At 50.3% G+C, this 11,859-nt stretch overlaps 1 protein-coding gene across 2 annotated transcripts in view; it reads left to right on the forward strand.

Moving 5' to 3' along the window:
* The window catches only part of RXRG (retinoid X receptor gamma), a 40,637-nt gene that overhangs the window by 25,136 nt on the left and 3,642 nt on the right, over positions 1-11,859 (forward strand). For both annotated transcript variants that reach the window (XM_072867475.1, XM_072867476.1), the window contains exons 2-5: positions 3,749-4,008; positions 7,196-7,340; positions 8,026-8,205; positions 11,490-11,650. In XM_072867475.1, coding sequence (XP_072723576.1) covers positions 3,749-4,008; positions 7,196-7,340; positions 8,026-8,205; positions 11,490-11,650 — 746 coding nt within the window. The remainder of the gene's footprint in view (positions 1-3,748; positions 4,009-7,195; positions 7,341-8,025; positions 8,206-11,489; positions 11,651-11,859) is intronic.

Here is an 11,859-nt window from a genome sequence, read left to right on the forward strand (position 1 = left end):
CAGTAGCAAGCCCTGCCGCAGGGTCTCAGCCGGTCTTCCCCAGCAGATGTGGGGGACCTGGCCAGACTGGGAGCTGCATTCGGCGCTCGCGGGCAGGGGCTGTGCCAGCCGCAGAACCCTTGCCTCCCGACGCAGGGCTGCCCTCCGCTCCGTGGGGCCCCGCTGCAGCTGGCTGAATCCCTGGCATCGCTTGTCACCTCACATTACCTGACGGACAGACTCCGGGCCTGCTTTGGCCTGTGTAAATGTCACCTGTGCCAAATGCCGCTGGAGAGGCGGAGGCGGCCGGCTGCGGCTGGCACGCAGGACTGAGTCCCGTCTCCCCAGTGCCCCCTGCTCTGTCCCAGAGCTGCTTCCCCATCGCAGAGCAGCTCCGTGCTGGTCCTGCTCTGCTGCCATGCTGATGTTCCTGTTCGTCCCCTAAATGACGGGAGGAAATACCTCAAGGAAAGTCATGCCATCCCTGTGAGCCCACGGCCTTTCTGGTTGCTTTCTGTTGGGAGATGCATGACACTGTTTTCGACCAAAATGAATCAGATTTGCAATCTCTGCTGCTTGCTCCAAGCCAGCCTGGCTCCTTTAGACTGAAACAACTTTGAGGGTACTCAGCTCAGGGAATAAGTAACCCCAGTGTCAAGGATGCTTTGGCATGGCTATTCCTGCACACCTTCTGCCAGCCGTGCAAATTGTTGCTTGCACAAGCTGATAACCTGGTAGCAGTCACATCTTGCATCCCTCTCGGAGCACTCCAGCTTGAAAATGAGAAGCTGAGAGAGTATTTCCCCAGGTGCGGGAGGGTGCATTTCTCCTCCCTCGGGGACTGACTTGGTAAACTTATCCCAGGGAAGGACTGGAAGTCAAAGTTTGGACCACCTTGCTGGAGTGCTTTGCTTTGATTTTTTATTGTTGTTGTTTTGTTTCTGCTTTTCTAAATGTGGTTTGTATTACAGTTTATAACAGATGGATAAAATTGTTCATTGGTAAATGGAAAGTTAACACTGATGGTTTTGACCAATGGGCTTGTTACAGCCTTGGCAGGACAGTGTGGCCAGGCACTGTGGAAACAAGCATGTTAACTCTGGTTTGTGTCATCAGGTCCTGGCAGAGCCCGGCTTTACACCTGTGTGCTCTCCAGTAGATATTTTCATTTATCTATCCATCTCCACCAGCAAACACTCCTTCATGCATTCATGCTTCCCCTTTGGTGTCTCATTGCTGGGGTAAGAGAGGTAGGTACAAGCCCTCCAGGCTTCCTGGCTTCATCCTTTGATCCCATCCTGGGGGCTAGGGGATTCCCCTGGCCATAGCCCTTGAACACTTGCCTCTTGGCATGGACACAAGCACACCATCGGGCTTGCCCTGGCCAGCAGTCTCCTTGGGTGAAAGCATTGCTCTGGGTCCTTATGAAACTTGGAGCCTTCCTAATGGAGAAACTTAGTGGTGACAGTGTTTCTGTAAGGTCTGGTGTAAATGCAAACAGTTAAATAACTCTCCTGGGAGTCTTTTCTTATTGGTTTAAATCTTCTGCATGATGCTTTCAAAATATGCCCTTTTCTGTGTTAATGGAAAAGGATGAAGAATCATTCTTCTCCTTAGCTGTCCTGGTATGATAGATTTCTGCCCAATCTCCCCTTCAGTGGCTTCTTTTCCAAGCTGAAGAATCCTCAAAGGCAATGTTGTTTATGTAGTTGTTTAAAGATGCATAAAAACAATTTCTTTGTAAGTCTGTGCTACAGATGCTGGGGAGGACTGCATGCTGTGGTACCAGACTACTCGCAGGTGATGAAAAATGTATTCGCTTTTCTCTGAAGCCGATAATGGCACAAGCCAGGATGGTCCTTTTAAGTCCCAGGAAACAACTGAGGTGCCTCTGAGCTGAGCGCTTAGGTAAGGCGGGGCCAGGCAAACAGCACGTCTTCTGCCCACTGCTAAAGGCTCTCCTGGCAGCTGTCTCTGGAGTGAAAGGCTTTTGCGCTTGGAAGCCATTACAAAGTAGGGATTTTGCTGTCTGCTAACAGAAAACAGGCTGCGTGTCTCCATGATGGTGGCAGGGGGACGCGGGGTGACTCTCTCCAGCAGCAGGCAGGAGCCCTGGCTCTGCCTCCAGACCGCCTCACTGCCTCCAAGGCTTCTGCTGTTGTCATTGAGCCGGCTTCCTCTTGCTGCGCATTGCTTTCCCACTGGGAGAATTGATCCAAAAAGCCAAAGCAAGAATTGACAAAGACCTTTTCTCCCCCTCCCTCTGCAGAATTAAGTCTGAAGTGGGTTGATAACGGTGGATCGAGTCCTCCTTGACTCTGACAAATGTCTTTAATGTTATTCAGCAAGCTGACCTTTTCCCGTCTTTATTGTGCATCTTCCCTTTGAATCAGATTTGATTGTTACTTCAGGTAAAATAACAAACACTGTCACGTAAATAACTTTGCAATAATGTTAAAAGGAGGAAAAAAACAACCAAACAAACAAAACACCAAAGCGCTGCCTTACTTGCAAATGCAATGGGAACAAGCATCCTCTATGCCAGCCATGGAAAACCAATAGTGTGACCTTCCCACACAACATCTTTGCCTTGCTACTCCAGGGAATGATCTCCTGTGTTGAAAAACCAACAGAGAAACAATGGTTCACTGAAATGTTAACGACAGCTAGTGCTAACTGGGGTTGGTAAATTCTAGGGGAGGGAGAAAAGGTCATATAGATCCTTAAAATACAGCTAGATACATAACCCATTGGGACTAGTGGGCATTTGATGCCCAGATACCCTCTGAATGTTTGAGACTGGTCTTATAGAAGACAGCATTTAGGCCTTGGGTGAGGTGTTCAGCCTCAGAGGCTGCCCTGAAGTGGCAATGATCAAGGTTATATTGCTTTTCTATGCCACCTCTTCTGCAGCGCGGTGCAGGGGCAGATTAATCTCATGGGGCTACTGTGAGGCTCAGTTTGGCAATATGCACTGCAGCTCTTTAAGTGTGGAAGGAGGAAACCCTCTTTCCTTGTGGCTGTGAGACTGTCTGCCCAGGCACATCTGTGTGGCCACAGTCTCTGCTCTGTCTCGTACTACATGGGGAGAAGTAATGGACAGAATATTTTGTGGGTGCCTTGTCCTGTCACCTGCATTGCTAGCATGTCATGGGCAGTTTCTGTCCTGCGTTGCTCCAGCTCCTCCTGAAGATGCTGGCATCAAGTTTTGAGAGCTGGAGGAACATATGAAATAGCATGGTGGAGAGGTACGTGGGTGGGAAGGCGAAGAGCTGAACCACGGGAAGAGGAAGAGGAGCCTGCTGAGCACGATGCCTGAGCCATCGCAGGGAGCAAAGGTGCTTCATAAGACACAGGGAGCATTTAGGGTTTCCAGCCTGGTCAGTGGGGATTTCATGGTTTCAGATGTGCGCTGTCTCTAGAGCCGGCTTGGACAAAAGAAATGGGACCTCAGGGAATAGTTCAGAGAAAACCAGCCTGAGGCAGGCAGGCAGCATGCCTTTTTCCAAGTCAGCTGATGCACCGAAGCAGTGAAGGAAGATTTGATTATTAAGTATTATCTTTGTAATATGTTTTGTTGCTGTATGTAACTCTATTTCCCATACCATAACCAATGTTTTGCTCTTTCCCTTTATAGCATAAGGCATGTTTGCTGGTTGGCTTTGAGCCTTGGCCAGCATCTAAGCTGCCACGACCCAGGCTGGGCAGCTGATTGCTGTACAGCCAGCCTTGCTCATAGAGTATTTAATCTTTCTGCTTCTCCCTGTAGATTCCCCTGTTCATGCCAGCTCCACATCTGTGAGCCCGTCATCAAGCCTTTCCACGGGAAATTCGGTGGACGGGCACCACAACTACCTCGAGGCCCCTGCGAACACCTCCCGGGCACTGCCGTCCCCCGTGAACGCGATCAGGTCTCCGGTGAACACGCTGGGCTCGCCATACAGAGTCATCACGTCCTCCATCAGCTCACACCCTGTCACTCTGTCCTCGGCCCCAGGCATGAATTTTGTGACACATGCCAGTCCACAGGTAGGCAGATGTGCACGCTTGCTTCACTACAATTCATGGTGTTCAGACTGAGTACAGTTGCAAAACTTGAGGGAGTGGGTTGGCTGGTGGGGAGTCTGGTGTGTTTTGGCCACTTAGGGAGATCAGCTGTAAAGAACAATTTCCAGCATGTGAATCTCTCTGCATAAATCCCCTGCCCCAGACACAGAGGAGACACCTGTATAAATTTCAAAATACCCTGCATGATAAGGGGAGAGAGCTAATTCCCGGGTCTGTTTTCACCATGGGTGCAGTCCAGTTCCCCTCTACTGCATCTATTGCAGTGTGTATAATTACTGTATGTGGAAGTAATTGGGATAGCCAAGGGCTGCAGCATGTGAAGCATTCCCCTTCTTCCTGCAAAAGGATATCTGCTTTGTTTCATTATTTGGAAAGGAGACAGACTTTCTAGAGAGAGAGTCAAATGTTAATGCTAAATGCCAGCCACGTACTCTGTGTTGCATATAAACTTTGCCTGGAGAAAAATGAAGCGCTCCCATCCTTATTGCCTGAGCTCACTCAGGTGCTGAGGTTTCCCCTCCAGACAGGGGGGAGACCCGGGTGTTAGGGTCGGTGCCTCCCCAGAGCCACGGATGGGCTGGGAGCCTGCTGGGGTGGCTCTGTGGGGCAGGGGCAGGGAGACACTGCCCCAAGAGCCTGGCACCACCTCTGGTATGGCTGGGACCACGGTGGCAGTGTGGAATTTTGATAGTGTGCTGCAATGTTCTGGGGGTCCAGATCTAAGTGGAAGTTATGCCTTTTATTAACAAGACTTTGCGTTTTATTAGTGTGACCTGAAGGTAGGGAGCGCTCAAGAGCCTCATGGTTCCTGCTGAAAAAGCAGCGAGGAGATGGTCCCTGAGCCCTCTCTGCCCCATACCCCACTGCTACACCATGGTCTGTCTGAAGCTCTTTCTAGCGCCTGCCACCAAGGCTGGGAGAAGATGATATGGGGAGGCCCCTGAAGAGCTCTGAGAGAGTATAAGGGTGATTTGGCAGGTTTGGCTGACCTTTCACCAGCATCCTCAACTCCTGCGTGGGTCTGGGCTGTCTGCAGTGGGCATGCTGGGCATCCTTCCTCCCTTCGCACCACCCGACTGTTCCCCATCGACCTGACAATATTTGTGCCTGTGGCATCCAGGGCAGGTACTTTGTGGAGGTGGAGCTGGTGGCAGCATTGGCTGCTTGGAAGCCTTTCCTTTGGGGCTGGGGATGCTCCAGGAAGCGGTTTTCCCAATCTGGGCATCACGCCAAGTTCCCAGCTCCAAGGAGCAGGTTTCATTTGTGTTGGCTCTAATGCAAGGAGACAGCTGGGCCTTGGGGATTCGGCAGGGAGGCAGCTAATGGATGTGGGTTCAAGCAGTTGTCCCAGATATCATACATGATTGCACTTAACCTGCAGGAGTCAAGCTCCGAGGACACTGATGGCTAAAACTGCCCCGTTCCCCGCCCCCCCATACACCCTGTTATAGTCTCAAAGAGCCAGAGAGAAAGAAAAGGTGGTACCTGAGCTCTGAGTAACATTTTAAACCATAAAAAGTACTTCCTGGCTCAGCATCTTGCCAAGAAGAAATTTTCAGGGTAAAAAAGGTGGCTGGACGCTTGTGGGGAGAAAGGGGTTGATTTCTCCTTTCCTTGGGCCAAGTTCAGATTTTGAAGCATCAGGATTTACAGCTGCCCGTGCCTGGGCTGCATCTCTGCTGGGGAGAGCGAACCTCTGTTTCTCTGGGCAATTTTTCCCTATACACTTTTATTTTTCAGTGGTGCAAAACAACCTGGCTCCTAATGTGGTAAGTTTTGCTGGATAATTTGTATTTTCAATGTCATCAGACCTTTGAAGCTTTGAAAATGAAGGGACAGTGGTGAAGGAAGATGAAAACAGGCTTTACCTTTTTATTTTTCTGATGACAGGTCCAAAAATCCCAATGGGATGAACCCTTCTTGTTCTTTGTTGAAATTCCCTGTGGAAATTATTACACTTTTTCATGGAAATAGGCAATTTCTTGGAGAAAATGGAGAACTTGCAACACCATGCATGAAATCTAGTGGTTTAGATGTTATGGAGACTGTAACAAAGGCTGTAGCTGGATTTTTATCCAAAGCCTTGTTTTCTGTCCCTGCTTCTGCCCTCTTGCTGGGAAGAAGAACTTTAGCTGATAAATTGGGGTGACTGTTAAAAACAAGCTCAATTATGAAGAAACCATCCCCAGCCCTCAAAGCATGGCAATGGGAAAGATGATTGGATAGTGGATTTGGAGAGACATTTCTCTGCCCAGACAGCTTTTGACAAGACGTACTCAATGGCCCTTAATCCTCACTGCCCTGCCGACAACAGCTCGAAAGCAAATAGCAATAAAATGAAGCCCTGGGCAACATCAGGCTTTGGTCTCTAATCGATGTCGGTTTGTAACCTTTAACTTGCAGCAGCCAGGAGCAGCTCCCGGGGATCTCAGCTGGGGGCTCTGGGCCGTTTGCCTGCATCTCACTGCAGCCGATTTTAGATGCTCAGCCTGCTCCCTTTTTTTTAACCTGGCAACCCCAAATCTGTTCCGTTCTCCAGCCTGTGATGATATTTGGGAACCTAAGTCCCCGGGAGTGACCAAGATGGCCATGTTTTCATGTGTTTATGTAGATTTGCATATCAGCAGGCAGGGAAGCTAACCCACTTAACACTTTTTTTTTTTAAAAAAAAAACCATCATTACAGCTTCCCTAGCCATGCAGCAGTGCAGGTTTAATTGCAACAAATTGCCTGGCTGCAAAGCTCTTCCTTACTAAGCTGTTAGTGCTTGAGGCCGCAAGCAGCCAGTGATCAGCATGCTCTAATGAAGCAGGCAGGATCCCACCAGGCTTGTTGCTTGGAGGCTGTAACTGAGCAGCTGAGGGTTGCTGCCTGCCCTTTTCCAGCTCTGCTTAGTCCTGGCTTTGGTTACAGCATCAGGGCAGGGTGAGAGGCAATATCTGCTACCAGGCATCTGCTTAAACCCCTCCAGCTGGATTCACGAGAGGATGTCTGTCTGCCCATGGCAGCCCCATGGAGTTGCCAGGGATAAGCTTGTGGGATGAGCCCAGCAGGAGCAGCAAGGGAGGGGTCAGCTCAATTTGGGGATGGTTTCATTGAGGTATGAGTCTCGACCCTCTAACCTGTCTTGTGGCTTCTGCTTCTGCAGCTCAACGTCCTGAACAATGTCAGCAGCTTGGAGGATGTCAAGCCTTTGCCGGGTCTCCCAGGGATCGGGAACATGAGTTATCCATCTACAAGCCCAGGATCCTTAGCCAAACACATCTGTGCCATCTGTGGGGACAGGTCCTCAGGTAGGGGGTTTTCTTTCTTGGGGAAGGCTTTGTGCAATGAAAACTCCCCTGATGCTCTGAAGCAAGGCTTGTGCAGGAGTGAACGCTGCAGAGGCTTGCTGGGGCCATACTGGCATTGCAGGATTCGTAGCTGGGTCTGGCTTACCCAAGGGCAGGCTGTCTGTTTTGCAGATTAGTTGCGCTGTGCCCAAAAGAGAGCAAAACTATAAGCCATGCCCTTCTCCCTTATGTGTATAATCTCATTTTACATTTTTTCCCTGTTTATCAAAGGTAAATATATCAAAATTGCTGTGTTCTTATTTACCTGTGCTTTGTGTTAGCTGGGCTTTGGCTGTGCCTGGGTTTTCTCTCCTACCCCAGAGACCTGCAGCCCTGAAGACCCCTTGCATATCAGTACACCCCATTTGCTACCTATGGCTTTTCTGCACTTGCGCTGCAGCTGAGATGTGGCTCCATATCCTTCCCCTGGGATGCAGTCCCTCCTTACCACAGGAAAGCAGTGGTCCTATAGTTTGACTGCTGCTGGTCACTATTCCTGCTAAGAGCCACTAAAGCCAAGTCAGGCCTGCTAAGGTGATACCCTGCAGCCAGTTTTTTTCACCTTTGGGGTTGGTTCGAGCTCCTCCACCCTGGAGGAAGGGCAGATGCCTCCCTGCCCACGGATGGCCTCCCCTTGCCTCCCCAGGGAAGCACTACGGGGTGTACAGCTGTGAGGGCTGCAAAGGCTTCTTCAAGAGGACGATCCGGAAGGACCTGATCTACACCTGCCGTGACAACAAGGACTGCCTCATAGACAAGCGCCAACGCAACCGCTGCCAGTACTGCCGCTATCAGAAGTGCCTCGCGATGGGGATGAAGAGGGAAGGTATACACGGGCTGGTGGATGGAATGGGCTTACAGAAATTTTCCTTACATTTATTAGGGTAAATCTGGCTTGGTAGCCCTCCAAGGCTGGAGCATTCCAAAAACCCACACTGACAGCTTCAGGGCATTTTTGACCTTGTTTCGTAAAGGAAATGAGGATGATGGGGAAAGCTATTACACTGTATTTTTCTTCCCATCCCACCTAAACACACATACTGGTGACTTGAACCTATTAACTGATTTTGGCCCAAGTTGCCTTTAGTTAGTGGCCCTTAATGGCCTGGACCCCTTGGACGCCTGTAAACCCCTGCTGTGGACAGCACCCAGCAATGAAGAGTCCTGCAGCCTGCTTGTCTCCTGTGTGAAGAGCAACTTCCTTTTTCATTTTCAGCTTGCTGGCTTCATTTGTCACTACCTAATTCTTGCACTGGAGATAAGGGTGAATGATGTATTTCTATCTTTTATTTTATAGTTCTCTGTCATTTCACTCTTAACCTCACCTTTGGAGATGAGCTCTGGTTCAGCTCACATCCTGTGGTGTTTTTGTGCTGCAGGAGAGAGCTGTATGGAAGCAGTTCATGCAGCCTCTTCCATACTCCATGTGCACTCACTGCAACCCATAAAGCACTGTGTTTCTGGCCCAAACCACCTAAGGTGTTGATCTGGAGCAAGGATCCAACCTGAGGCAATTGGACTTAGAGGGATTGTGCACTGACTTGAAGGAAGCCTCCAAGAGCTGCTGAGGGTGACGTGTCTGTGGTGGGTCCTGCAGCCCTGCCTCTCTCCCACACAGCTCTGGAGAGTGTAAAGGTCTTCGTAAAAGCCGCCACCGAGTAAGTCTCTGCTGCAAGGAAAGGCAAGTCCAACGGCATGGGTGTTTATCTGTCCACCTCTGTCCCCTGCAGCTAGCTGTTTCCTCCTTGGTGGAGCAAGGACCGCTGAGCTGGATTGTCTCCCAAATTATACTGACAGATGCAAGGTCAGGTAGTGACAACTAGCACAGCTTTTAAGCTGCTTTTTTCCAAGATTAAAATAATTGTGCCACTTCCAGGGTTGAATGCTAGCAGGCAGCATAGCCCTCCCCTTTGGAGGCCACACTGTCCCACTGCGGAGCACGCAAGCTGCTCCCTGTGCGGGAGCTCAGACTGTACAGGGCAGAGCCTGGGTAAGTAGCTGTAACACTGGGCACAGGCTGAACCTCATCCTGTTCCCTGTAGCATCATCAGTGCTGTGCTGCCTCAACGACTTAGGGCAGCGGGGGCTGCAAAATGCCAAGCTTGGATCAAAAACCTAATCCCAGGCACATCTCTCCCTTCCAGCTGGGTGCAAAGTGGTTTAGAGGACCAGGGTGTCAATGCAACTTCCCTTTGCAAGTGTGAAAATTTAAACCCCAGGATCTTGGTGGATCCTGCAGGGATTTGGCTGCAATAATCACAGGGGCTTTCTGGGAGCTGCAGAAACTGGGGACAGATTGCAGCTTGAACAAGGAATCCCGGATGAGTTTGGGGGCTGAGTGATGGGACTGGTATTTCCTTGGCATGCTCTTTCTTCCACTAAGATTTTGATGACTTGAGAAACACTTCCCTGGCTTCTTCCTGTCCATTACCCTAAAAAGGACGAATGCTTCCCCCAGCTGGCTGGCACATATGTGTGTCCAGTGTTGCCCTCCCTCGCCAGCGCCAGACTGGATGCCCCACTGAGCCATCTCCTTGGGCGCTGCCAGTTCTCCAGCAGCTGGACAGTGCTGGGAAGCACATCCTCCCAGCTGGGAGAAACACAGGGGAGTGCTGAGCATTGCAAAGTGGTCATGAGTCTCAGTGCTGAGGAACCTCCCATGGTTTGGCCCTTCCCCTGAAAGCACCCTGACATAAGCCAGGGTAAGGCAAGGCTGATGCAAGGGCTTATTTCCTGACACCACTGCAAACAGCAGAGCTATAAAGACAAATGGGAAAGAAATCTCCTGATCCAAGTATCTGACCTAAAAGTTTGTCACACCCTTCTTCCAGCAGCACTTACCTAATTGAGAAAATGGAGATAAAATTCTCCCACAGGCTTGCTGTGAGCTGTGGGTTTGCTGAGCTGGTCCCTTCCTTGGTGTCCCCTGGTGTTTATGCAGGTCCCCTCTCCTCTTAAAGGACTTTTCATCCCTTGGCCTTGGTGGTTTTCCCACTCCTCTGGATGCTGACTGCCTGGTGCTCAGCTAACAGGTGGGGAAGCCATTAAGCTGTTGAATAGCGAAGCACCAATGCCTGTGTGGCAGGGGCCAGCTTTGCAGCCAGCTTCTCCCCCACTGAACCTTTCAGGTGTATAAATGCCTACAGCTCATTACATGCTGTTCTTTGAGACCAGGCCAGCTGCCTACCTGTCCCTTAGGGGTTACGGGGCACTTTGGGCCCCTGCCTGGTGCTGTATGCTCACACAGGGGCGTGATGCTAGCAGGACTGTAGTTTTGGGACATTACTCCCCAGCTATGAGCTAAACTGATGACACCTGCTGGTCACTTTTTTTTTTTCAGCAGGATTTTCTTACTTCCCTTTGGGATTTCTCCAACAAAAATGTGCACCCAGGACTTCTATTGAGCACAAGGCTTGGCATACTGTGTACACATCTCCTACACTGACCTGTCCTCCACACACCCAACAGCCCTAGGAATTAATAGCTGAAATCTGGAGAGAATTTCAGTGACACTGTTCCTCCAGCCAGCAGATATTTTGGAAAATGTACAGAGATGGGAGAAGAGAGTGAAGGCGTTGGAGCATTCAGAGGTCCTGGGAACCGCTTTCTAGCAGGGTGGGTTGGGAAGAGAGGTGGTGGAGGGAGAGCTGGCACCAGGGCTGGGCCCGGCTGGGTAAGCGTTTGCTCAGGAATGAGGCAGGCAGCGTGTGGATCCAGCTGGGGGTGAGGGACTGTTCAAAGCACCCAGCGAGCACGGCAAACCTCATTGTCTGGGTGCTGGGTCCCTCCTGCCTCCTCCAGCATCTAGTGACAGCCGAGTCCAGGCTGCCACCTGGAGGTATCAACTCCTCTTTCCTCTATTCTGGAGCTTCATACCTTGGAAATCACGATGTTTTGTCAAATTTAGAGGCCACTGGTCTACAACAACCCCAAAGTTATTGGGGGGTGGTGGGGGCAGCCATTTTAATGGATGTACATCTGAAATATCCATTTATTTTCTGTTCTTCCCCTCTCGAGGGTGTTTCTCATCCCTCCTCCAGAGGAAAGGGGACCCACTGTGAGCAGGTGAGTGTTGCTGTGGGTGTAAAGAGACGTGTTTCTGTCCTGCAGCTGTGCAGGAGGAGAGGCAGAGGAGCAGGGAGCGGAGCGAGAATGAGGCCGAATCCACAAGCAGTGGCAGTGAGGACATGCCTGTGGAGAGGATCCTGGAAGCTGAGCTGGCAGTCGAACCCAAGACGGAGGCGTACAGTGACGTGAACACAGAGAGCTCAGTAAGAGGCACTAAAATCACTTGCAGCTTGAGATGAGAGCCTTTGAGGTGTGATTTGAAAAGACAAACCCCATGTGAACGGCTAGCATTTTGCAAGGGGTTTTTGCTTTGCACTACCTAAAAATCACCAACAGTTTTGCTTTTGAAGCTACTCTGAATGACAACTAGAAAACAGCCTATACATTATTTTCCTAGCATTTTTTTCCAGTT

The sequence above is a fragment of the Ciconia boyciana genome, chromosome 7 (genome assembly GCF_034638445.1).
Source record: "Ciconia boyciana chromosome 7, ASM3463844v1, whole genome shotgun sequence".
NCBI classification, from domain to species: domain Eukaryota; kingdom Metazoa; phylum Chordata; class Aves; order Ciconiiformes; family Ciconiidae; genus Ciconia; species Ciconia boyciana.